A 26,690-nucleotide genomic window follows, 5' to 3' on the forward strand; every position below is an offset into this window, starting at 1 on the left:
ACTTGCCCTCCATGGAGGTCAGTGGGAGTTGCAGCTCAAAGGTGGCAGGGCCTACCCATCTTACAGAGGCGAAGACAAGGCCCCTCTGCCTCTGCTGCAGCCATGGAGTCTGCACCCACCCTTCTACCCTCAGAGCCTGGCCATGGGGTCCTGGGTCCCCACAACACTGTGCACTGGACCTCCACATTGACACAGCCCTGGCTACACCTGCTTCAGTGCATCTGGAGCCCTCACTGGCGGGTGCCTGACACCTTGGCCTTGTTTTCTAACGGAGGAGCGCTTCTTGGCGTGTTTGTGGTCTCCCTCGATCCACACCCTCCAGGGGGCCGCATGCGCACTCGTCCTGCATTGCCTGGCCCCCCGAGGTTCCAGGGTCTCTAAACAGCTTCCGGACGACTACGGGGTGAGGGTGAGGTCACATCTACAACCGGAGCCAGCGCTTCCCTGCCTCCACCCCTTTTCGTGGAATCCCGCTGCTTAGCTCTACCTGTGGGTGTCATCGGCCCCGCCCCACTTCCCCATGCTTTAAGGTGGGTGAGTCTCCACAGACCTCCCAGGGGGATAGACAGCGCTGGTGTGACCTGCACCCCTAGTGAGGGCTCTGGAGCCGCGGTGCGTGAAGCTGGGACCCGGGTTCGAATCCTGCCCCTCTGGTGTGGTGCGGCCTTTTCCCACAGACTTTTGACCTCAGTGTTCCCCGCCTGGGAAGTGGGGACTGGCCCTGGCTCCTGGCTCCAGAGCCGCACCCAGAGGCGATCAGCCCGGCGCCGGAATGGGGTCGTGTGGCTGCAACTCCAGGCCACGGATCCTGACCCGCCCTGCCCACATCCTCATCCTGCTGTTGCTCCTCGCCTTCTCCGCCCAGGGGACCCGGATACTGCAGCCAGGTGAGAAACCTCGGTGGCAGCAGGGACGGGGCAGGAAGGAGACCGTAAAGGGCGCGCGCCCCCTCCCGGCCGCGGAACGGCCGGGTGATCTGTAAGCGCTCCCCGCTGGTCTTGGAGTGCTTGGGTGCCCACCTCCATCACGCCCCATTTCTCAATTCGGTTTGAACCCGGTTTTCTCCCACGCTCCCTCTCCAGGCGAGGCCAGCACCAGGTCCCCCAGCACCGCGGGCACGTCTGTTACCTGGGCGTATGCCGGACCCACCGCCTGGCGGAGATCATACAATGGATTCGCTCTGCCACCACCAAGGAGCCCTCAGGGAAGGCCAGCCGCGAGCCCCAGAACCCCTACAGCTATGGGCGCCGCCGGTGGCGCGAGGCGGAAGCCCGGCTCGGTTCCCAGGACTCCGGCCTGCAGCGAGGGGGCCAGCGCAGTGCCCAGCTCGCTGGGTGACCTCCGGCACGGCTCGTCCCCTCCTCGGCTTCAGTTTGCCTATCCGTATATTGGAGCTTCTACCCCACGTGTCTTCTCCCCTAACTCCAGCCCCTGAAACCGCCTTCCCCAGTCCCTCCCCGGGCTGTGACTAGGTTGGACCCAGGAGCACAAGGGACCAGGCTGGACGAAGAACACTGACGCCCAAAGCCGAATAAACGAGAGTTCCGTGTTTCAGTCTCTGCTTCCCTTTACCTATTTCGACCTCTCAGTCGGGGCTGGGTCTCTAATACACCCTTCTCCGTTATCCATGCTGCTTCTCCCTCACGGAAGTCCCACTGTCTACCTTGAATCCAACCCGCTGTAGCGCCTCCTTCTTGCCAACTCAATCCATGCACCTTCCGTGGGTGGTTTTGGTGGGCCCTCCTTACCGCCAAACATCCCTCCTCCCTCCCTGGCGTGAAAGGGCTGAGATTTGCTCCGGCACCCTACGCGCCTGACGTTACAATGCACTTAGGGGTGGGCTGTGGCCTCCCAGGTGAGCCTTGTTCCTCGAAGAGACAGATTAAGAGACAATGCGCCGAGTGAGGAGCCCAGAAACCCGAGTTCCGAACAGCTGCGCAGAATGCGAGCGGCCAAATGGTGGAGAATCTGGCCGGGTAAAAGGAGACAGAGGACTGGGGATCGAACGGATGGAGGGGATTGGACGCCGTGGCTCTAAGGGGGCGGGGATAGAACGCGGGGATTGGAAGGAGGCGGGGATAAAACCCGGGACCTGAATACCCGGCTAGGGACACTAGAGACAGGAATCGGGGTTTCTGGGTGACGGTGATCTGGGAGTGGGCAGGACTCCAAAGGCCCGTCGACCCGGTGGTGGACTCCTTGCACTGGGATTGGACATACGCAAGCCGGAGATTTGGGGCCGGCGCTCAAAATCCGGGGGCGGGGGTGGACTCGGGTTTGGACCCCAGGATCCGATCAGCGGACCCCTGATTCAACGTGGTAAGTATTGGACCCCAGGGGCTCGGGCTCCTGAGGGGGCTGGAGTCCTGTGTCTAGGGTTGGGCGTGCAAGCCTCTCCATCACTTGTCCTCGACGCTCGCCTCCGCTCACAGTCTCAGCATCCCAGGCTGCGAGGCATGCGCAGTGGGTGCTTCCTTCCCCATCCTCTCCAGCGCGGGCAGGGGGAGGGGACGCTGGGCCACCTCAGAGCAGATGAATTTATAGACACCACCCCCCTTGCCTTGGCATGAGAAGCAGAAATGGGGTGGACAGCGTCAATATCTAATAGGTGTTTGTTTCATATGGGTCTAAAACTAATGTTTTTCTCAAGACCCCGCAACTCAGCCTGGACCAGTTTCCCTCCTCCACCTACCCCCGAATCTTCAGAGTCCTGTATTAGGGGGGAGGGCACTGCCCCCGCACCATGTTCTTGGCAGAGCAGGTAAAGGGGTTAACGCGAGCTATCCCTCTGGCCTCTCTACGCGTTCCCAGAGGCCCCGAATTGACGTCCTTCCCTCAAAACCTCCGGGTCTACAAACCAGGACCCGCAAGACCCCTCAGGTGCTTAGAGAAGGATGAGCTAGTCCTGGGTCAGCGCAAAGAGGCAGCTGGAGGCGTGGGATCCCTGGTCTGAGGGAGGAGGGGCTGGGGGCCTGGGCTTCTGGGTCTGAGGGAGGAGGGGCTGGGGGCCTGGACTCCTGGATCTGAGGGAGGAGGGACTGGGGCCTGCACTCCTGGGTATGAAGGAGGAGGGGCTGGGAGCCTGGACTCCTGAGTCTGAGGGAGGAGGGGCTGGGGCCCTGAAGAGTGACTCTGCCCGACTCCCAGGGCTCCAGCGTGACATGGCTGAAGCGCACCAGGCCGTGGGCTTCCGAACCTCGCTGACCTCGGACGGGGCTGAAGTGGAACTCAGTGCCCCTGTGCTGCAGGAGATCTACCTCTCTGGCCTGCGCTCCTGGAAAAGGCATCTCTCACGTTTCTGGGTGAGGAGTGCTGCTGGTTGGTTTCCTTCCGGGGATCCAGGTTTCTGCTTCCTGGATGTCTGAGGCTCACTTCCGGCATTTCAGTTGGTCCGTTTCTGGGAGCCTATCACCACTTTTTCCGGGAATTTCGATGTCTGCTCCCGGGACCCCTTTAGTTATTTCTCCCTGGCTCACTTCCGGGATCCACAGCCTCACCTGCTGTGAACTTCTGTTCACTTCTTTCACCCAAGAGGGGAACTGGGCCCCCCAAAAACTACCCACTTTCAGTTACTAGAACTCCATATCCTTACCTTATGGTGAAATTCTCATTTCTCCCTTTCATCTCAAGCTTCTTTTGTTGTTGTTGTTGTTGTTTTTGAGACAGAGTCTCACTCTGTCACCCAGGCTGGAGTGCAGTGGCACAATCTTGGCTCACTGCAACCTCCACCTCCTGGGTTCAAACAGTTCCCTGCCTCAGCCTCACGAGTAGCTGGGATTACAGGCACCCACCACCACGCCCAGCTAATTTTTGTATTTTTAGTAGAGATGGTGTTTCACCATGTTGGCCAGGCAGGTCTTGAACTCGCGACCTTGTAATCCACCCACCTCGGCCTCCCAAAGTGTTGGCCAGGCTGGTCTTGAACTCCTGACCTCAGGTGATCCGCCTGCCTCGGCCTCCAAAGTGCTGGGATTACAGGTGTGAGCCACTGTGCCCAGCCTGTTTTTTTCTGAAACAAAGTCTCGCTGTGTCACCCAGGCTGGAGTGCAGTGGCACAATCTCTCCCAGCTCACTGCAACCTCTGCCTCTTGGGTTCAAGCGATTCTCCTGCCTGAGCCCCCCGGGGTAGATGGGATTGCAGGTGCCCGTCACCATGTCCAGCTAATGTTTGTACTTTTAGTAGAGAAGGGGTTTCAACATGTTGGCCAGGCTTGTCTTGAACTCCTGACCTCAGGTGATCTGCCCACCTCGGCCTCCCAAAGTGCTGGGATCATCTCCAGCTTTTTTTTTTTTTTTTTTTTTTTTGAGACAGAGTCGTGCTCTGTCTCCCAGGCTGGAGTGCAGTGGCACGATCTCAGCTCACTGAAGCCTCCACCTCCTGGATTCAAGCGATTTTCCTGCCTCAGCCTCCTGAGTAGCTGGGACTACAGGTGTGCACCGTGATGCCGGCTAATTTTTGTGTTTTTAGTACAGACAGAGTTTCACCATGTTGGCCAGGCTGATCTCGAACTCCTGACCTCAGTGATCTGCCTCCCAAAGTGCTGGGATTATAGGCATGAGCCACTGCACCTGGCCCAAACTCCTGCCCTTTGTCCCTGTTCTAGAATGCCCATGCCCAATGTGTAACCAGCATCCATGTCTGTCCCAGAGTTCCTGGTTCTAGAACTCTTGCACTGTCTCCATACAGGGCCTCCCCCTCGTCACATCCCCTGTGTGTGAACTGGGGTCTTGAACACCTGTGGGGTCAGGACTGAGTTTGAATCCTGACTCCACGGCTTAGTAGCTGTGTCATCTTGGGCAAGCACCTCTCTTGGAGTTGCAGTTTCCCTTCGTGGAAAACACTGGTGTTGACAGCACCTCCCTCACAGGATAGCCTTTTTTTTTGGAAACGGAGTCTCGCTCTGTCGCCTAGGCTGGAGTGCAGTGGCGTGATCTCCACTCACTGCAAGCTCCGCCCCCCGGGTTCACGCCATTCTCCTGCCTCAGCCTCCCGTGTAGCTGGGACTACAGGCGCCCGGCACCGCGCCCAGCTAATTTTTGTATTTTTAGTAGAGATGGGGTTTCACAGTGTTAGCCAGGATGGTCTTTTTTTTTTTTTTTTTGAGACGGAGTCTCGCTCTGTCACCCAGGCTGGAGTGCAGTGGCCGGATCTCAGCTCACTGCAAGCTCCACCTCCCAGGTTCCCGCCATTCTCCTGCCTCAGCCTCCCGAGTGGCTGGGACTACAGGCGCGCGCCACCTTGCCCAGCTAGTTTTTTGTATGTTTTTTTTAGTAGAGATGGGGTTTCACCGTGTTAGCCAGGATGGTCTCGATCTCCTGACCTCGTGATCCGCCCGTCTCGGCCTCCCAAAGTGCTGGGATTACAGGCTTGAGCCACCGCGCCCGGCCTCCAGGATGGTCTTGATCTCCTGACCTCGTGATCCACCTCTCTCGGCCTCTCAAAGTGCTGGGATTACAGGTGTGAGCCACTGCGCCCGGCCTAAATTAACTCTTTTATGTCCTGGCCCATGGCGAGGTCTGAGTGTTAGCTTCTGATGTTGTTCTTCATTCATTCACCATATATTTATGGGGCATCCGGTAAGGGCCTGGCCCTCTTTAGCATGGAGAACACAGCAGAGATCAACAGATGGAATCACTCCTGGTGCCGGGGCTCACGGCTTTAATCCCAGCACTTTGGGAGGCTGAGGCAGGAGGATCGCTTGAGCCCAGGAGTTGGAGACCAGCCTGGGCAACATAGGGAGATCCCATCTCTATTGAAAAAATTAAGACAGGCAAGGCACAGTGGCTCACGCCTGTAATCCCAACACTTTGGGAGGCCGAGGCGGGCAGATCATGAGGTCAGGAGATCGCGACCATCCTGGCTAACACGGTGAAACCCTGTTTGTACTAAAAAAAAAAAAAAAAAAGAAAAAGAAAAAGAAAACCCGGGTGTGGTAGCGGGGGGGCTGTAGTCCCAGCTACTCAGGAGGCTGAGGCAGGAGAATGGCATGAACCCGGGAGGCGGAGCTTGCAATGAGCCGAGATGGCGCCGCTGCACTCCAGCCTGAGCGACAGAGCGAAACTCCACCTCTAAATAAATAAACAAATAAATAAGACAGAATCCTGCTTTTATGGAGTTCTCATTCGAGTTGGGGGAGAAGGCAATAAAACAGATGAGCAAAATATACAGTATGGTGACATTCTGTAGTGTCATCTGATATTGATGGTGAAACGTGCTATGGTGAATGATAAATCGGGTGGAGAAGAGTGATGCCGGGGTGTCGCAGTTAAATAAGGGGATGGTGGGCTGGGCGCGGTGGCTCATGCCTGTAATCCCAGCACTTTGGGAGGCCAAGGCAGATGGATCACAAAGTCAGGAGTTCAAGACCAGCCTGGCCAATATAGTGAAATCCTGTCTCTACTGAAAATACAAAAATTAGCCGGGTGTGGTGGCGGACGCCTGTAATCCCAGCTACTTGGGAAGCTGAGGCAGAAGAATCACTTGAACCCGGGAGGCAGATTGCAGTGAGCCAAGATTGCGCCACTGCACTCCAGCCTGAGCGACAGAGCAAGACTCCGTCTCAAAAAAAAGGGGGGGTGCGGCCCAGGAGGATCTCCTGAAGCTGAGATGTTTCAGTAGGCTAAACCGCGCCTCTATGGTCTTGTTGGTTGTGAAATCTGTTCCACTTGGCAGACAGCCGCCACCTTGAATTCCAAAGAACCTCTCCCCGCCCCCTTACCCTGGGACTCCTTGGGCCTCAGGCCAGTCCACCAACTAAAGTGTTAACATGTAGCCATCCTTGGCCGCGTGTGGTGCCACGCCTGTAATCCCAGCACTTTGGAAGGCCGAGGCAGACAGATCATGAGGTCAGGGAGCGAGACCATCCTGGCTAACATGGTGAAACCCCATCTCTACTAAAAATGCAAAAAATTAGCCAGGCATGGTGGCGGGTGCCTGTAGTCCCAGCTACTCGGGAGACTGAGGCAGGAGAATGGCGTGAACCCAGGAGGCAGAGCTTGCAGTGAGCCAAGATCGCGCCACTGCACTCCAGCCTGGGCGATAGAGCGAGACTCCGTCTCAAAAAAAAAAACAAACGTGGCCATCCTTTTCCTGTGTTTAAATACGTATGTACACAGAAACATATATTTATAGACCTACAAATATATACATACACACACATACTTGTGTGTGTGGTAAAACTGCATGGAGAAAAATGCATTTTTTTTTTTTTTTGAGACAGATTTTGTACTTGTTGCCCAGGCTGGAGTGCAATGGCATGATCTTGACTCACTGCAATTTCCACCTCCTGGGTTCAAGCGATTCTCCTGCCTTAGCCTCCCAAGTAGCTGAGATTACAGGCGCCTGCCACCACGCCCAGCTAATTTTTGGTATTTTTAGTAGAGACAGGGTTTCACCATGTTGGTGAGGCTGGTCTCGAACTCCTGATGTCAGGTGATCCACCCGCCTTGGCCTCTCAGAGTGCTGGGATTACAGGCGTGAGCCACTGCACCTGGCCTTTTATTTATTTTTTTTTTTGAGATGGAGTCTGGCTCTGTTGCCCAGGCTGGAGTGCAGTGGCCGGATCTCAGCTCACTGCAAGCTCCGCCTCCCGGGTTTACGCCATTCTCCTGCCTCAGCCTCCCGAGTAGCTGGGACTACAGGCACCCGCCACCTCGCCCGGCTAGTTTTTTGTATTTTTTTTTTTTTTTTTTTTTTTTTTTTTTGAGACGGAGTCTCGCTCTGTCACCCAGGCTGGAGTGCAGTGGCCGGATCTCAGCTCACTGCAAGCTCCGCCTCCCGGGTTCACGCCATTCTCCTGCCTCAGCCTCCCGAGTAGCTGGGACTACAGGCGCCTGCCACCTCGCCCGGCTAAGTTTTTGTATTTTTAGTAGAGACGGGGTTTCACTGTGTTAGCCAGGATGGTCTCGATCTCCTGACCTCGTGATCCGCCCGTCTCGGCCTCCCAAAGTGCTGGGATTACAGGCTTGAGCCACCACGCCCGGCCTTTTTTGTATTTTTTAGTAGAGACGGGGTTTCACCATGTTTGCCAGGATGGTCTCGATCTCCTGACCTCGTGATCCGCCCGTCTCGGCCTCCCAAAGTGCTGGGATTACAGGCTTGAGCCACCGCGCCCAGCCTGGCCTTTTTTTTTTTTTGACATAGAGTCGGTCTGTTGCCAGGCTGGAGTGCAGTGGCGTGATCTCTGCTCACTGCAATCTCCACCTCCCAGGTTCAAGCGATTGTCCTGCCTCAGCCTCCCGAGTAGCTAGGACTACAGGTGTGTGCCACCACGTAAAGCTAATTTTGTATTTTTAGTAGAAACGATGTTTCACCATGTTGGGCAGGATGGCCTCTACTCTATCTCTTGACCTCGTGATCTGCCCGCCTCGGCCTCCCAAAGCACTGGGATTACAGGCATGAGCCATTGCACCTGGCCTTTTTTTTTTTTTTTTTTGAAACAGAGTCTCGCTTTGTCGCCCAGGGGCTGGAGTGCAATGGCAGGATCTTGGCTCACTGCAACTTCCACCTCCTGGGTTCAAGCGATTTTTCTGCCTCGGCCTCCTGAGTAGCTGGGATTATAGGTGCCCACCACTGTGCCTGGCAAGTTTTGTATTTTTAGTAGAGATTGGGTTTTGCCATGTTGGCCAGGCTGGTCTTGAACACCTGACCTCAGATGATCCACCCGCCTCCGCCTCCCAAAGTACTGGGATTACAGGCATGGGCTACTGCGCCTGGCCAAACCCCAGTGTTGTCATTTGTAAAATGAGGTCATGTTAGTACTTACTTAACACAGTTTGGGGAGGATTTAAATTGTTAATCCTTGTAAATGGCACCTGGAATGTAGTAAGTGCTCATTAAATGTTAGTTCTCTCTCTCTCAGGCTTCCAAAGGAGTTTAGTTAGTAACCCAGTGCTGTTGTTCATTCCTCATTGATTCCATGATCTGGTACTTCTAGAAGGCCTTACTGAGCTCCAGACCCTGCTCTGAACAGGATCATTTTGCTTTTTTCTTTTTTGGAAACAGAGTCTCGCTCTGTCGCCCAGGCTGGAGTGCAGTGGTGTGATCTCGGCTCACTGCAAACCCTCCTGGGTTCACACCATTCTCCTGCCTCAGCCTCCTGAGTAGCTGGGACTACAGGTGCCCACCACTACGCCCGGCTAATTTTTTTTTGTATTTTTAGTAGAGACGGGGTTTCACCGTGTTAGCCAGGATGGTCTCGATCTCCTGACCTCATGATCTGCTTGTCTCGGCCTCCCAAAGTGCTGGGATTACAGGCGTGAGCCACCGTGCCCGACTTTTTTATTTATTTATTTTTTTGAGACAGGGTCTTACTTACTTTGTTACCCAGGCTGGAGTGTCACCATCACAGCTCACTTCATCCCTAAATTCCTAGGCTCAAGTGATCCTCCTGCTTCAGCCTTCCAAGTAGCTGGGACTAAGGTGTGTGCCGCCGTGCCTGGCTTTTTTTTTTTTTTTTTTTTTTTTTTGAGACAGAGTCTTGTTCTGTCACCCAGGCTGGAGTGCAGTAACGTAATCTTGGATCACTGCAACCTCTGCTTCCTAGGCTCAAGCGATTCTCATGCCTCGGTCTCCCAAGTAGCTGGGATTACAGGCACCCGCCACCATGCCCGGCTAATTTTTGTATTTTTATTAGAGACGGATTTCACCATGTTGTCCCGGCCAGTCTTGAACTCCTGGCCTCAAGTGATCCACCCGCTTCAGGCTCCCAAAGTGTTAGGATTACAGGCGTGAGCCACTGCTGGTCTTGAACTCCTATGCTCAAGGGATTCTCCTCCTTGACCTCCCAAAGTGCTGAGTTTACAGGAGTGAGCCACCACACCCGGTCTGTTCTGCCTTTGACAGCCTCCCCTTCGAAGTCCTGCCTCAGAATATCCTCCTCCAGGGAACCCTCCCTGATACCCTTGAACTGTAACTTGCCAACACAGGGCTCCTCCTGTTTCTTGCCCTATAGCAATTAATACTTACTTCATTCTGGACTGACCTTCCTGAGGGCAAGACCTGGATCTCTCTGTTCCCTACTAGATCTTGAGCATCCAGCTCAGGGCTTAACACACACTGGGTGCTCAATAATGTTTGAGGATGGCACAGAACAGAGGAGAGGGCAGATGATTGAATGGATGCCCTTTCCTCCCCACAGAATGACTTTCTCACCGGTGTGTTTCCTGCCAGCCCCCTCAGTTGGCTTTTCCTCTTCAGTGCCATCCAGCTTGCCTGGTTCCTCCAGCTGGATCCTTCCTTAGGACTGATGGAGAAGATCAAAGAGTTGCTGCCCGACTGGTGAGGTTCCCCCACTCCAGCCCAGTAACCCCCAATCACTCTCCCTCCACCCAGTAAATTCTTCTGTCATTGTGGTGTACCTGCTAAAGAAAAGTTACCTCTGAGACTTACTTTGGGTCAGATTAATAAAGGTATAGCATGAAGAAGAAGGAGGTGAGGCCGGGCGCAGTGGCTCACCCCTATAATCCCGGCACATTGGGCATTGGGAGGCCGACGTGGGTGTATCACTTGAGGTCAGGAGTTCAAGACCAGCCTGGCCAACATGGTGAAACCCCATCTCTACTAAAAATACAAAAAAGTAGCTGGGCACGGTGGCAGGCACCTGAAATCCCAGCTACTAGGGAGGCTGAGGCAGGAGAATCGCTTGAACCCGGGAGGTGGAGGTTTTAGTGAGCTGAGATCGGGCCATTGTACTCCAGCTTGGGCGACAAGAGCGAAACTCTATCTCAAAAAAAAAAAAAAAAAAAAATAGTGCGAGCTTTGCTGGGCACAGTGGCTCATGCCTGTAATCCCAGCACTTAGGGAGTTCAAAGCAGGAGGATCACTTGAGCCCAGGAGTTTGAGACCAACCTAAGCAACATGTTGAAACCCCATATCTACTAAAAATACAAAAAATTAGCCAAGTGTGGTGTCACTCACCTGTGGTCCCAGCTACCCAGGAGGCTGAGGTGGGAGGATCACCTGAGCCCAGGAGGTCGAGGCTGCAGCAAGCTGAGATCATGCCACTGCATTGCAGCCTGGCAACGGAGTGATGCCTTGTCTCAAGAAAAAAATTTAAAAAAATGGCCAAGCATTGTGGTTCACACCTGTAATCCCAGAACTTTGGGAGGCTGAGGTGGGCAGATCACCTGAGGTCAGGAGTTCGAGACCAGCCTGGACAACATGGTGAAACCCCGCCTCTACTAAAAATACAAAAATTAGCCAGGTGTGGTGGTGCGCACCTGTAGTCCCAGCTACTCGGGAGGCTGAGGCAGGATAATCACTTGAACCTGGGAGGCAGAGGTTGCGGTGAGTCAAAATTGTGCCACTATACCTTCAGCCTGGGTGACAGAGCGAGACTCCGTCTCAAAAAAAAAAAAAAAAAAAAGGCCGGGCGCGGTGGCTCAAGCCTGTAATCCCAGCACTTTGGGAGGCCGAGATGGGTGGATCACGAGGTCAGGAGATCGAGACCATCCTGGATAACACGGTGAAACCCCGTCTCTACTAAAAAATACAAAAAACTAGCCGGGCGAGGTGGCGGGCGCCTGTAGTCCCAGCTACTCGGGAGGCTGAGGCAGGAGAATGGTGTGAACCCGGGAGGCGGAGCTTGCAGTGAGCCGAGATCACACCACTGCACTCCAGCCTGGGCGACAGAGTGAGACTCCGTCTCAAAAAAAAAAAAAAAAAAAAAAAGTATGAGCTTTGCCCATCTCTAGTCATGTAGTCTTAGCCAAGAGACCTCACCATTCTTTTTTTTTTTTTTTTTGAGACGGAGTCTCGCTCTGTTGCCCAGGCTGGGGTGCAGTGGCCAGATCTCGGCTCACTGCAAGCTCCGCCTCCTGGGTTCACGCCATTCTCCTGCCTCAGCCTCCCGAGTAGCTGGGACTACAGGCGCCCGCCACCTCGCCCGGCTAGTTTTTTGTATTTTTTAGTAGAGACGGGGTTTCACCGTGTTAGCCAGGATGGTCTCGATCTCCTGACCTCGTGATCCGCCCGTCTCGGCCTCCCAAAGTGCTGGGATTACAGGCTTGAGCCACCGTGCCCGGCCGAGACCTCACCATTCTTGATTGTCAAGGCCTTCATCTGTAAAATGAGGGTATGAATAATTGCTTCGTAGAGTGCTTGGAAGAATTAATCAAAATCCTGCCTGTCGTCTGTGTATGGTGACTCACACCTGTAATCCCAGCACTTTGGGAGGCAGACGTGGGCGGATCACCTGAGGTCGGAGTTCGAGACCAGTCTGGCCAACATGGTGAAACCCTGTCTCTACTAAAAATACAAAAATGAACCAAGCGTGGTGGCAGGCGCCTGTAATCCCACCTACTCGGGAGGCTGAGGCAGGAGAATTGCTTGAACCCCGGAGGCAGAGGTTGCAGTGAGGTGAGATCATGCCACTGCACTCCAGCCTGGGCGACAGAGTGAGACTCTGTCTCAATTAAAAAAAAAAAAAATCCTGGCTGGGCACGGTGGCTCAAGCCTGTAATCCCAGCACTTTGGGAGGCCGAGATGGGTGGATCATGAGGTCAGGAGATCGAGACCATCCTGGATAACACGGTGAAACCCCGTCTCTACTAAGAAATACAAAAAACTAGCCGGGCGAGGTGGCAGGCGCCTGTAGTCCCAGCTACTCGGGAGGCTGAGGCCGGAGAATGGCGTGAACCCGGAAGGCGGAGCTTGCAGTGAGCTGAGATCCGGCCACTGCACTCCAGCCTGGGCTACAGAGCGAGACTCCGTCTCAAAAAAAAAAAAAAAAAATCCTGCCTGTCCCAGAGTCAGTAGAGTGCCAGGAGTTTCTCTTGGGAGTGGTTGCATTATTTTTATTGTGTTATTGTCATCTTCAGGAAGGGTTTGAAAACCGGGTGCAGGTGAAATGTCAGGTCTAGTTCTTTGATGAGTCCTCCTGGGGAAGAAGGTCCACATTTGGTGCAGATGGCTTCAAAGAACAGACCCGGGACCAGATGTAGACGTTTCCAAGAGGGATGCCGGGCACAGTGGCTCACACTTCTAATCCCAGCACTTCGGAAGGCTGAGGCAGGAGGCTTGAGCTCAGGAGTTTGAGACCAGCCTGGGCAACATAGTGAGACTCCCATCTCTACCCCTCCCCCGCAAAAAAAAATTCCCAGAATGCTAGATTTACCCAGTCTATAGAGGGAAAGTCATTTGACCCAAGTCCTCCAAGTGACATTTGCAAACTTTGCAAACAAACGTGCTGATTTAATGTAGCTTTAGACCAGCTTTTCCTAAATTTAAGCTCGCATTGGTATCACCTGGATGGGTTGTTAAAACACTGATTATGGCCAGGCGCGGTGGCTGACATCTGTAATCCCAGCACTTTGGGAGGCCAAGGTGGACGGATCACCTAAGGTCAGGAGTTCGAGACCAGCCTGGCCAACGTGGTGAAACCCTGTCTCTACTAAAAATGCAAAAAATTAGCTGGGCATGGTGGCAGACACCTGGAATCCCAGCTACTTGGGAGGCTGAGGTAGGAGAATTGCTTGAACCCAGGAGACAGAGGTTACAGTGAGCCAAGATCGTGCCACTGCACTCCAGCCTGGGCGACAGAGTGAGACTCCATCTCAAAAACAAAACAAAACAAACAACAACAACAAAAAAACGCTGATTGCTGGACCCTACCCAGAGAGATTTTGGCTTGTTAGGTGTCAAAGGGGCCAGAAATATGTATTTCCAACAAGCTCCCAGGCAGTTCTCCCAGGAGGTGCTCCCAGGAGCCACAGTTTCAGAACTATTGCCTTAGAGTAGTGATAGCTGGGAGGAAAAAGTGTCCCCTCAATAGAAATAATGGCTGTCATTTATTAAGCACCTACCGGTTTCCATGGAAAGTGACTTTGGAAGCTTGGTGCTGCCACAAGGGGAGGGGGCTGGAGGGGGTGACAGAGCTCACACCTACTAAAATGACAAAAATGGGTTTCTCTGTCTGACAGCCAAAAGATCAGTGCAGGGGCTGGAGGGGGCTGGAAGGGAGGGAGATTCTGAGGCCAGGAGACCTAGGCCCAGCCTCTGTTTCTCTCCCTGCAGGGGCGGACAGCACCATGGGCTCCGGGGGGTCCTGGCAGCTGCTCTGTTTGCCTCTTGTTTGTGGGGAACCCTGATCTTCACACTGCACGTGGCCCTCAGGCTGCTTCTGTCCTACCACGGCTGGCTTCTTGAGCCCCACGGAGCCATGTCCTCCCCCACCAAGACCTGGCTGGTATGGGAGGGGCATAGCCCTACTCCAGCTCTCCTGGGACCCACTTCTCTGTCCCCCTCTCTCTGGATCTCTATCCCCCTCTCTCTCTGGGTCTCTGTCCCCCTCTCTCTCTGGGTCTCTGTCCCCTGTCTCTGGGTCTCTGTCCTTCTCTCTCTGGGTCTCTGTCCCCTGTCTCTGGGTCTCTGTCCTTTTCTCTCTCAGGGTCTCTGATGCTCTTAAGTCTCTGTGTCCTTCTCTTTGGGTTTCTGTCCCACTGTCGACCCCTGCCCCCCTCAACTCCCTGGTCCCAGTGAGGGGTTAATGACCCGGTAACTCCTCCTCCCCAGGCCCTGGTCCGCATCTTCTCCGGCCGCCACCCGATGCTGTTCAGTTACCAGCGCTCCCTGCCGCGCCAGCCCGTGCCCTCTGTGCAGGACACCGTGCGCAAGGTGGGCCTGGGAGCGCGCAGATGGGCCGGGGTGGCCGGGGCGGGCCGCGGGCATGACCTGCCGTCTTCTCTCCTTTAGTACCTGGAGTCGGTCCGGCCCGTCCTCTCCGACGAGGACTTCGACTGGACCGCGGTCCTGGCGCAGGAATTCCTGAGGCTGCAGGCGTCGCTGTTGCAGTGGTACCTGAGGCTCAAGTCCTGGTGGGCGTCCAATTATGTGAGTCCCGCCACTGCCACCAAGGCCATACCTGAAAGGCTAAGTTTGTGAGCTCGCCCTGCTAAACTGGCGAGTTCTACACGCCCCGCCCCACGACACGCCCACAACCCACACGCCCCCTGCAGCGATTGGAGCCTGGCCCCGGGCCTGCATCCTGGGCCCCCAAGGGCCAATACACTGAGCCCTGCTCACATACGTCTGTAGCCTAACCTCAACATTTAAATATAGATATAAGCATATGTATTTATTTATATATATATGCTCATAACATATATATGCTCTCTATGTTTAATGTTGAGGTTAAGGGTATAGATGCTCCAATATTCTGAGCTCCACCCTTGATCTTCCAAAGACTGAACCAGAATTCCAGGACCTAGGGCTGGCGCACTGTCTCACGCCTGTAATGCCAGCACTTTGGGAGGCTGAGGCAGGCAGATCACATGAGGTCAAGAGTTCGAGACCAGCCTGGCCAACATGGTGAAACCCCGTCTCTACTAAAAACACAAAAATTAGCTGGGCGTGGTGGCACATGTGCCTATAATCCCAGCTACTCGGGAGGCTGAGGCGGGAGGATTGCTTGAACCCAGGAGAGGTTGCACTGAACTGAGATCATGCCACTGCACCCCAGCCTGGGCCACAGAGCGAGACTCTGTCTCAAAAACAAAACAAAACAAAAACAAACAAACAAAAAACCACAAAGGAGTTGAATGGTGAGGAGTGGTGGGAGAGGCCTGAAATCCAGACTGAGGATCCTGGACTCTTTCCTGGGGGTACTAGGGAGCCATGGGAGGGTTTGGAGCAAGGAAGGGGCTGGGTCAGCTCTGGTGTGGGGGAAAGACTGGAGGGTGGGAGGCTGCAGAGGAAGCTACTGTGAGATCTACTATTGTAGGTCATTGAGACACTGGGCTCGGATGAGAAAACCTGTGGTGAGAGTGAGAGGGGAAGGGAAGAGGGTCTGCGGCAGAGCCCCAAGGGGCACCGATATGGCAGGCTCAGTTGGTCAAACCCAATGAAGGGGACGGCAGGCCTTGCTTTTCTGGTTAAATTTTTGTTTTTCTTCACACTTTTGGACAAGATTCTACTTACACACATACACACACACACACACACACGCATATTTTTTTCTTCCCTTCCTTCCCTCCCTCCCGCCTTTCCTATCTTCTTTCCTTATTTCCTTCCTTCCTTTCTTTTTTTCTGTCTCCTTCCTTCCTTCCCTTCCTTCCTTTTTTTTGTTGAGACAGAGTCTCGCTCTGTCACCCAGGCTGGAGTGCACTGGCGCGATCTCGGCTCACTGCAAGCTCCGCCGGCCAGGTTCATGCCATTCTCCTGCCTCAGCCTCCCATAGCTGGCTAATTTTTTTTTTTTTTTTTTTGTATTTTTAGTAGAGTCAGGGTTTCACCGTGTTAGCCAGGATGGTCTCGGTCTCCTGACCTCATGATCCGCCTGCCTCGGCCTCCCAAAGTGCTGGGATTACAGGCGTGAGCCACCGTGCCTGGCCTCTTTCTTTCTTTCTCTTGCTTTCTTTCTTTCTTTCTCTTGCTTTCTCTCTCTCTCCTTCCTCCCTTCGGGATTACAGGCGTGAGCCACCGTGCCTGGCCTCTTTCTTTCTTTTTCTTTCTCTTTCTCTCTCTCTCCTTCCTCCCTCCCTCCTTTCTCTCTCTCTTTTCCATCCTTCCTTCCCTCCCTCCCTTTCTCTCTTTCTTTCTTTCTCTTTTTTTTCTTTTTTTTTTTTTTTTTTTTTTTTTTTGAGACGGAGTCTCACGCTGTTGCCCAGGCTGGAGTGCAGTGGCGCGATCTCGGCTCACTGCAAGCTCCGCCTCCCGGGTTCCCGCCATTCTCCTGCCTCAGCCTCCTGAGTAGCTGGGACTACAGGCGCCCGCCACCGCGCCCGGCCAATTTTTTGTATTTTTAGTAGAGACGGGGTTTCACTGTGGTCTCGATCTCCTGACCTTGTGATCCGCCCGCCTCGGCCTCCCAAAGTGCTGGGATTACAGGCTTGAGCCACCGCCCCCGGCCTTCTTTCTTTCTCTTTTTTTTTCTTTCTTTCCTTTTTCTTTCTTGAAAGGGGTCTCACTCTATCACCCAGACTGGAGTACAGTGGCATGATCACAGCTCACTGCAGCCTTGACCTCCCAGGCTCAAGCCATCCTCCCACCTCAGCTTCCCTAGTAACTGGGACTCGGGAAGGCTTGTGCCCCCGAGCCCTGCTAATTTTTGAACTTTTTCGTAGACATGGGGTCTTGCCATGTTGCCCAGGCTGGTCTCAAACTCCTAGGCTCAAGCTATCCTCCCACCTCAGCCTCCCAAAATGCTGGGATAACAGGCGTGAACCACCGCTCCTGGCCTGTATATTTTATTGTACCTCCAAGCCAACTGCCAGTGATATACACACCATTATTTTATGTACAACAACAACAAAAACAAACCCTACAAGACCAGCTAAACTGTGACACAGTGCTTTCTTTTGTGTTTTTCATTGTTTGATTTTATTATGGTATTGGCAAGGCCAAAATTTTCATGTATTTACACATATATATATAATTTCACATATTTATTATTTTATAAATTTTACATTTATGTTCTGTTTTTCTTTTCTTTTCTTTTCTTTTCTTTTTTTTTTTTTTGGGACAGGGTTTCACTCTTGTTGCCCAGGCTGGAGTGCAATGGTACGATCTTGGCTCACTGCAACCAATGCCTCCAGGATTCAAGCGATTCTCCTGCCTCAGGCTCCCGAGTAGCTGGGATTACAGGCGTGTGCCACCACGCCTGGCTGATTTTTGTATTTTTATAGAGATGGGGTTTCATCATGTTGGCCAGGCTGGTCTTGAACTCCTGACCTCAGGTATCCACCCGCTTCAGCCTCCCAAAGTGCTGGGATTACAGGTAGGCGCCACCGCGCCCAGCTGTACCTTGTTCTTTCCAACAGCTATGTAATAGGGCACTGCCGGAGTGTAACAGGGTTTAGCTAACTGATCCCCCATGGATGGATTTCTATGGATTTCTAGGTGATTGCTATTTACTGACTACGATGACTGGCTTCTTTGGCTGTATCCTCCTTGCCTGACACAGGAACATCTGGGGCCTTCCCTGTCCTACTGTCCCTCCCACAGCAAGGCCCTGGCCCCTCACTGTGTGTCTCCCCACCCCACTCCCAGGTCAGTGACTGGTGGGAGGAATTTGTGTACCTGCGCTCCCGAAATCCGCTGATGGTGAACAGCAACTATTACATGATGGTGAGAAGGGGAGGGGTGAGGTTCACAGGCCCCAGGTCTAGGGTTGGGGTACCTGGATGGAATGTGACATTCATGCTCAGTGACCTGGATCTGGACGCACCATCTGGGATTCATCGTTCCGCCCTCTTTTGGGGTCAGGACCTGTATTTGGGTCAGTGGTTCCATCAAGGGCAAACCTGACCCCGGGTGTTTTGCTGTCCCCTCTCCTGGTCCCCAGGACTTCCTGTATGTCACACCCACGCCTCTGCAGGCAGCTCGCGCTGGGAATGCCGTGCACGCCCTCCTCCTGTACCGCCACCGCCTGAACCGCCAGGAGATACCCCCGGTAAGAGGGCCCCAGTGGGCTGGGGATGGAGGTGTGGTCCTGTGGCCTTTGGGCCACAGGGGTCCTGGAAGGCAGCTCACAGCCCACGGTTTCCTGCAGACTTTGCTAATGGGAATGCGTCCCTTATGCTCTGCCCAGTATGAGAAGATCTTCAACACCACGCGGATTCCAGGGGTCCAAAAAGGTGAGACCCTCTCCTGTCCCCACTGATGGAGGCAGAACAATATAGTGGCTAAGAGCATGTTTTCTGGAGTCCGCCTGCCTGAGCTGGGACCCATTGCATCCTTGCTGTGTGACCTTCTGCACGTTATTACCCTCTCTGAGCCTCAGCTTCCACTAAAGTGGGATAATAATTGTACCTAGGAGCTGGACGCGGTGACTTATGCCTGTAATCCCAGTTCTTTGGGAGGCCGAGGTGGACGATTGCTTAGGCCAGGAGTTCGAGACCAGCCTAGGGCAACGTAGTGAGATCCGATCTATATGAAAAATTCAAAAATTAGCCAGGCATGGTGGTATGCGCCTGTGGTCCCAGCTACTCAGGACCCTGAAGTGGGAGGATTGCCTGAGTCCAGGAGGTTGAGGCTGCAGTGAGCTGAGATCTCACCACTGCACTCCAGCCTAGGCGACAGAGCGAGACCCTGTCTCCAAAAACCGAAAGTCCTAGGGTGCTGATGATTACTAGGGTGCTTTGAACAACTGATGACACCTAAGCAGCATATAATAAATGGTCGCTATTTTTATGTGTCTGGCCCGTCCCCACGCTTCTGCCAACGCCACCCCTAGACTACATCCGCCACCTCCATGACAGCCAACACGTGGCTGTCTTCCACCGGGGCCGATTCTTCCGCGTGGGGACCCACTCCCGAAACAGCCTGCTTTCCCCGAGGGCCCTGGAGCAGCAGTTTCAGCGAATCCTGGACGATCCCTCACCAGCCTGCCCCCACGAGGAACATCTGGCTGCTCTGACCGCTGCTCCCAGGTAAGGGTCGGGGGTCAGGGGTCAGGGGTCAGGGGCTCTCAGAGGCCGCCAGTGTCCTGAGGCCATGGAAGGGCAGGGTGGGACCAGGTGACGGCTGGGCAGGATGGACTCAGGCACATCCCGGGCCCTCCAGGGGCACGTGGGCCCAGGTGCGAAGGTCCCTGAAGACCCAGGCAGCAGAGGCCCTGGAGGCAGTGGAAGGGGCTGCTTTCTTTGTGTCACTGGACGCTGAGCCCGCGGGGCTCACCAGGGAGGACCCAGCAGCGTCGTTGGATGCCTATGCCCATGCCCTGCTGGCTGGCCGGGGCCATGACCGGTGAGTCAGTCTTGGGATGGGGCCCCCAGACATGGCACCCCAGAATGCAATATCAGACCTAGGACCCCCGACAGTAGACAGCCAGACCCTGGAGCCCACACCTGCAAAGTCTGTAGACCAGCAGCTGCCTAAAGCTGAGGACCCCAGACCCAATGCTTTGGGACCTGGAGACCTGGGACCAAGACCTATAACCCAGTCCCAGTGACCCCCAAATCCGAGACTCCAAACCCCTGAGCTGGACCCTCAGACCCAGAGACCCCAGATCTGAGGACCACCAAACCCAGGACCCCTAGGCCCTGACCCCAGACTTGGCAACCTCGGCCTCAGAACTTGAACCATTCAATCCTCAGGCCTTAATGCAGGCACCCCAAACCCATGGCCCCAGACGCAGACTTCCAGACCTAGAGATTCTCAGGCCTGGCAGGCATCACTGAATTCCTAGGCCCCAGGGGGGTCCCACTGACCTCCCAGCACCCCCAAAAGCCTTGAACCTTCCTCAGTGAGTTCTCTAAAAATCTCCAAACTCTAGACTGGGCGTGGTGGCTCATGTCTGTAATCCCAGCACTTTGGGAGGACGAGAGGGGCAGATCACTTGAGGTCAGGGGTTCAAGACCAGCCTGGCCAGTATGGTGAAACCTCATCTCTAATAAAAATGCAAAAATTAGCTGGGCATGGTGGTGCGTGCTTGTGATCCCAGCTATTTGGGAGGCTGAGGTGGGAAAATCACTTGAACCCTCAGCTACTTGGGAGGCAGAGGTTGCAGTGAGCCAAGATCGCGCCACTGCACTCCAGCCTGGGCAACAAGAGTGAAACGCCATCAAACAAAAAAACAAACAAAATCCCCAAACTCTAAATCCCAGACATATCTTGGATACCTCCAGGGCCACTACTGAGGACCCCCAATGGTCCTAGAAATCCCCACACCAGCACCCCAATGGATTCCCACATCTCCCCATCTAGAAAACCCCCTCAAGTCCCACAGAAAGCACTCCGAGGTCCCTCTGCCCCTCGCTCTCGGTGACCCCTCTGAACTCTCCCCGACAGCTGGTTTGACAAATCCTTCACCCTAATCGTCTTCTCTAACGGGAAGCTGGGCCTCAGCGTGGAGCACTCCTGGGCCGACTGCCCCATCTCAGGACACATGTGGGAGGTAGGGCGGCCAGCCCTCCCTTGTTCTGGGGACCCCGCACCATCTCCAAAGACCATCCTCTCCAGGGCCTTAGGGTCAGAAGAATAACTGAGGCTTGGCCAGACACGGTGGCTCACGCCTGTAATCCCAGCAATTTGGGAGGCTGAGGCAGGCAGATCATGAGGTCAGGAGTTCGAGACCAGCCTGGCCAACATAGTGAAACCCCATCGCTACTGGTAGCCAGGCATGGTGGTGTGTGCCTGTAATCCCAGCTATTCGGGATGCTGAGGCATGAGAATTGCATGAACCCAGGAGGTGGAGGTTGCAGTGAGCTGAGATCGTGCCACTGCACTCCAGCCTGGGCGACAGAGCAAGACTACATCTCAAAAAAAAAAAAAAAAAAAAAAGAAAAGAGAAGAAAGAAAAACTGAGGCTCAGGGAGAGGCAGAGGCTGGCCCAGGGTCACCCAGCAAAGAAAGGGTCTGGGGTGAGGACCTTCCTTTGATGAATTGGTAACTGGGGCTCAAAGAAGGAAGTGATTTTCCCAGAGTCCCACAGCGAGGAGTTACAGAGCAAGAAGACAACTCCGGGCTGGGTGCAGTGGCTCATGTCTGTAATCCCAGCACTTTGGGAGGTCAAGGCAGAAGGATCACTTAAGCCCAGGAGTTTGAGACCAGCCTGGGCAACATAAATGAGACCCTGTCTACAAAAAACATTAAAAAAAAAAAAACAAAAAAACTAGCCAGGCATGATGGTACATGCCTGTGGTCCCAGCTACTCCGGAGGATAGCTTGAGCCCAGGAGTTTGAGGCTGCAGTGAGTTATAATTTCACCACTACACACCAGCCCGGATGACAGAGCAAGACCCTGTCGAAAAGAAAAGAAGTACAGGGACAGTAAACGCCGGTTGAGTATTGGTATTAGTCCTGTTCTTGAGGAACATGAACCCGAGAACCCATCTGTGAACATCAGAGACTTCCCTCTACCCCAAAAAGGGCCGTATGAAAAGAGGTCCCGGTTAGATGGCCTCAGTCCACAGGGAGGAAGGGTCTCTGACAGCCTCTGTTTGTCCACAGTTCACTCTGGCTACAGAATGCTTTCAGCTGGGCTACTCAACAGACGGCCACTGCAAGGGGCACCTGGACCCCACACTACCCCGGCCCCAGCGGCTGCAATGGGACCTTCCAGACCAGGTGAGGCTGGATTTCTGGGCCTCTCCTCCAAGTCCCAAGATTCCTAGCCTTGACTCCAAACTCATCCCCACCCCCAATCTCAACCTGAAAATCAACCCCATTTCTACCCCCAACCTGAAACCCCCACTTCCCCCACCTCCAAATCAGGCCAAATGCATCTACAACCTCAAACCCCAACACGAACCTCATCCCCAGCCCCAACTCCAACCCTCCTCCCATTGCCAATCCCATCCTCAACCCCAGCCCCATGTCTACTCGCTTCAGACTCAAAACTCACCACTGTCCAACCCCAGCACCAACCCCTACTCCATGCCCAATCCCATCCCAACACCACCACCACACCTGAATTCATTCCCATGTTCATCCTAACTCCACCCCATACCCAACCCCAACCCCATCCTGTACTCAGTCATGACCCCACCTCCAACCACAACCCATGCCCACCTCCAATTCACTTTCCATATCCAACCCCTTCCCCATTCCATTCCCAAACCACTCTCAGTCCCTCCTCCATTCCCAACCCCAGCTTCAGCTGTGGCCCAACCCCAATCCTGTTCCAGTCTGCACTGCATGCCTATCCCCATCTTTTTTTTTGAGACGGAGTCCGGCTCTGTCACCCAGGCTGGAGTGCAATGGCGCGATCTCGGCTCACTGCAAGCTCCGCCTCCTGGGTTCAAGCGATTCTCTTGCCTCAGCCTCCCGAGGAGCTGGGATTACAGGTGCCTGCCACCACGTCTGGCTAATTTTTTGTATTTTTAATAGACATGAGGTTTCGCCATGTTGGCCAGGCTGGTCTCAAACTCCTGACCTCAGGTGATCCACCCGTCTCGTCCTCCCAAAGTGCTGGGATTACAGGCGTGCGCCACCATGTTCAGCCCCTATCCCCATCTTTAGTCTCATCCTTCAATTCTCTTCTGTTCTTTGTCCCCATTTCCGTATTCTGCCGCAACCCTAACTCCACGTCCACCTTCGCTTCTAGCCTCATTCCTGGCTTTCACCCTACCCCCATCTGTAACCCCAACTACTCCTCTTCCCTCCTCCTCTGGCAGATCCACTCCTCCATCTCTCTAGCCCTGAGGGGAGCCAAGATCTTGTCTGAAAATGTCGACTGCCATGTCTTTCCATTCTCCCTATTTGGCAAGAGCTTCATCCGACGCTGCCACCTGTCTTCAGACAGCTTCATCCAGATCGCCTTGCAACTGGCCCACTTCCGGGTCAGCTGGGTTCCCCACCACAGCCCCCTCAGGGTCTCAGTCCACCTGAGCCCCCAGGACCTGCCCCTCCACAGTTCCCTGTGGTCGTTGCCATTGTGGGTCGGCCATCTTGAATTCTCTCTCCCAACCATTCTTGGGCTGGCTGGAGGACACTGGAGGTCTGGACAGAGATGGGTCAAGTCTGTAAGATTTCCTGAGCCCTGCTGACAGACTCCTCTTTTCCTCCTTGTCCCCCAGGACAGGGGTCAATTCTGCCTGACTTATGAGTCGGCCATGACTCGCTTATTCCTGGAAGGCCGGACGGAGACGGTGCGATCTTGCACGAGGGAGGCCTGCAACTTTGTGAGGGCCATGGAGGACAAAGAGAAGACGGTGGGTGCAAGCCTCGCTTGAGGCTTCAGTCATTTCCAGGTACTCACTCATCCACTTGCAAACATTGATGGGACCTACTAAAGCCAGCCTCCATGAGGGGCACGAGGGACAAGGGATGAATCAGACCTGGCCTCTGACTTCAAAGAGCTCACCGATGGGGGAGACAGCCCAGCATAGTGTGATATCTGCTTTCATGGTGGTCTCACAGGGCACTGGGGGAGCACCCAAGAAGGAACCCCATTTATTTATTTATTTATTTATTTATTTTTGAGATGGAGTCTTGCTCTGTCACCCAGGCTGGAGTGCAGTGGCACAGTCTCGGCTCACTGCAACCTCTGCCTCTCAGGTTCAAGCAATTCTCGTGCCTCAGCCTCCCGAGTAGCTGGAATTACAGGTGCCCGCCACCATGCCCAGCTAATTTTTTTTTTTTTTAGTAGAGACGAGGTTTCACCATGTTGGTCAGGCTGGTCTCAAACTCCTGACCTCAGGTGATCTCTCTGCTTCAGCCTCTCAAAGTGCTGGGATTACAAGCGTGAGCCGATGGGCCTGGGCGGAACTCCATTTTTACAATGTAACTCTGCCCATTTAACCTCTTTGTGACCTTATGACCTTCCTTTGCACCATTCCCCGCACCCCCTCTGCCCAGATCCCACCCACCCCTCACTTCTGCTCCCTTGCCCCACACCTACCCCCGCACCTACAAGGTATTGTGGTTCCATGGGAGGAGTTTGGGCTCTGGGGCCAGACACACCTAGAAACCCACCTGGGTGTCCCTGGCTGTGTGAACCTGGGCACATGGGTTCCCCTCTTTAAGCCTCAGTTCCCCATCTGTAAAATGGGGTTGAAATTCCCACCTTGCAGGGATGCGGCAAGCTTGGTTGAGGCCAGGTGTGCCGCAGGCCCAGCACTAAGTCGACTTCCTGTCTTTCCATGACCTGTGACCTCCCTGGGGACCCCAGGACCCACAGTGCCTTGCCCTGTTTCGCGTGGCAGTGGACAAGCACCAGGCTCTGCTGAAGGCAGCCATGAGCGGGCAGGGAGTCGACCGCCACCTCTTTGCGCTCTACGTCGTGTCCCGATTCCTCCACCTGCAGTCGCCCTTCCTGACCCAGGTTGGGGCACAGGGAAAGGGTTAGAGAGGGAAATGGGAGACCATGGAAGAAGGGAGAGGCTTCAGGGAAGGAGGGTGATGTTGAAAAAGGACCCATCAAGGCCGGGCGCGGTGGCTCACGCCTGTAATCCCAGCACTTTGGGAAGCCGAGGTGGGCGGATCACTTGAGGTCAACAGTTCGAGGCCAGCCTGGCCAACATGGTGAAATTCCATCTCTACCAAAAATACAAAAATTAGCTGGGCATGGTGACAGACACCTGTAATCCCAGCTACTTGGGAGGGCTGAGGCAGGAGAATCCCTTGAACCCGGGAGGCGGAGGTTGCAGTGAGCTGAGATCGTACCACTGCACTCCAGCCTGGGCGACAGAGTGAGACTCTGTCTCGAAAAAAAAAGGGTGATGTTGAGAAAGGACGCATCAGCAGAGAAGTCAGTTAGAGCGCTGGAGGGCGGGGGAAGAAAGGCAGAAGGCGGAGATGCAACCAGGCAACCGGAGCAGACAAAAGAGGAAAGGGTCAGTGGGGTGGGGCTAGGAGGAAAGGGCGTGGTCAGAGAAGGGGCGTGGTCCGAGGGAGAAGGGGAGAGGGACGTGGTTGGTGAGAAGATGAGGGGCGTGGCCAGATAGGGCATGGCCAGGAGAAGGGTGTGGTCAGGGAGAAGGAGGCCCGGGATTTAGGGGTGAGAAAGAGCCAGGGATGCAGGGAGTGAAGTGGAGCCAAGGGCCAGAACGGCAGATCTCTGTCCTGCACATGTGATGGGCTCCTGTCCTCAGGTCCATTCGGAGCAGTGGCAGCTGTCCACCAGCCAGATCCCTGTCCAGCAAATGCATCTGTTTGACGTCTACAATTACCCGGACTATGTTTCTTCGGGCGGTGGATTCGGGCCTGTGAGTGGAGCTGGCGCGCGCTGGCCCCTAGAGGAAAGAGGGGGCTGGGGTCCTGCACTCCTGTCTAGTGGGGGTGGAGGAGACTGGAGATATTTTCTTCCCTTCACTCTTTCTGACTCCAGGCTGATGACCATGGTTATGGTGTTTCTTATATCTTCATGGGGGATGACATGATCACCTTCCACATCTCCAGCAAAAAATCAAGCACAAAAACGGTGAGACAAACGTTTGTACTCACCAACTCCCTCTTTCCTCAGGAACCAGGAGCCTAGGCCCCTAGCCCCTCCTCCCTCAGACCCAGGAGTCCAGGCCCCCAGCGCCTTCTCCCTCAGACCCAGGAGTCCAGACCCCCAGCGCCTTCTCCCTCGGACCCAGGAGTCCAGGTTCCCCAGCCCCTCCTCCCTCAGACCCAGGAGTCCAGGCCCCCAGCGCCTTCTCCCTCAGACCCAGGAGTCCAGGTTCCCCAGCCCCTCCTCCCTCAGACCCAGGAGTCCAGGTTCCCCAGCCCCTCCTCCCTCAGACCCAGGAATCCAGGCCCCCAGCCCCTCCTCCCTCAGATCCAGGAATCCAGGCCCCCAGCCCCCTCCTCCCTCAGACCCAGAAATCCAGGCCCTCAGCCCTCTTGTTTCTCAGCCTCCAGGATCCCGTCTTCCAGCTTCCCCTGGCTCTGACACCGTTCTCCTTCCAGGATTCCCACAGGCTGGGGCAGCACATTGAGGACGCACTGTTGGATGTGGCCTCCCTGTTCCAGGCGGGACAGCATTTTAAGCGCCGGTTCAGAGGGTCAGGGAAGGAGGACTCCAGGCACAGGTGTGGATTTCTCTCCCGCCAGACTGGGGCCTCCAAGACATCAATGACATCCACCTACTTCTGACTCCTTCCAGCAGGCGGCTGGCCTCTCCGGGGAATGAGGGTGAAGATGGCCACAGCTGGCTGTCACAGGGCAGGGGCAGCCTGTTTGGCCACCGGATATCCAGGCTAATAAAGATGTGTGAGCTGGGTGTGTGGTGTCTGCTATGCTGTTGGGCAGGGAGGGGTGGAAGAGGTGAGGACCAAGGTGGAGGAGAACAGATCTTCTGACCTCGTGATCCGCCCACGTTGGCC

At 54.6% G+C, this 26,690-nt stretch overlaps 2 protein-coding genes across 51 annotated transcripts; both read left to right on the plus strand.

Annotated features, from left to right (window-relative positions):
- The first annotated feature begins 555 nt into the window (after positions 1-555).
- ADM5 (adrenomedullin 5 (putative)) lies at positions 556-1,554 on the plus strand. Its single transcript, XM_005589943.4, is given in 4 exon segments — positions 556-869; positions 872-887; positions 1,083-1,179; positions 1,182-1,554. Coding segments are annotated over 4 exon segments (501 nt in total). The 5' UTR covers positions 556-772; the 3' UTR covers positions 1,473-1,554.
- Positions 1,555-1,787: 233 nt separating this feature from the next.
- Positions 1,788-26,587, plus strand: CPT1C (carnitine palmitoyltransferase 1C). 50 transcript variants are annotated; one of them, XM_074024204.1, is made up of 21 exons: positions 2,095-2,319; positions 2,651-2,880; positions 3,148-3,302; positions 10,140-10,279; positions 14,015-14,186; positions 14,513-14,614; positions 14,693-14,830; positions 17,462-17,713; positions 17,986-18,063; positions 18,281-18,388; positions 18,488-18,572; positions 19,172-19,367; positions 19,501-19,683; positions 20,728-20,833; positions 21,889-22,005; positions 23,055-23,219; positions 23,457-23,591; positions 24,551-24,703; positions 25,473-25,586; positions 25,709-25,801; positions 26,275-26,587. In XM_074024204.1, exons 3-21 carry the CDS (start codon positions 3,162-3,164, stop codon positions 26,458-26,460), a joined length of 2,664 nt encoding a protein of 887 aa, XP_073880305.1. In that variant the 5' UTR covers positions 2,095-2,319; positions 2,651-2,880; positions 3,148-3,161; the 3' UTR covers positions 26,461-26,587. The 50 variants fall into 50 exon arrangements, 45 of the variants coding, with proteins under 45 accessions (XP_045235960.2, XP_045235961.2, XP_073880313.1 ...); XM_065535678.1 differs by having other exon boundaries at positions 2,651-2,761; XM_065535679.1 differs by having other exon boundaries at positions 2,812-2,880.
- The last annotated feature ends 103 nt before the right edge of the window (positions 26,588-26,690 follow it).

This window comes from Macaca fascicularis, chromosome 19 (genome assembly GCF_037993035.2).
Source record: "Macaca fascicularis isolate 582-1 chromosome 19, T2T-MFA8v1.1".
Taxonomy (NCBI): Eukaryota; Metazoa; Chordata; class Mammalia; order Primates; family Cercopithecidae; genus Macaca; species Macaca fascicularis.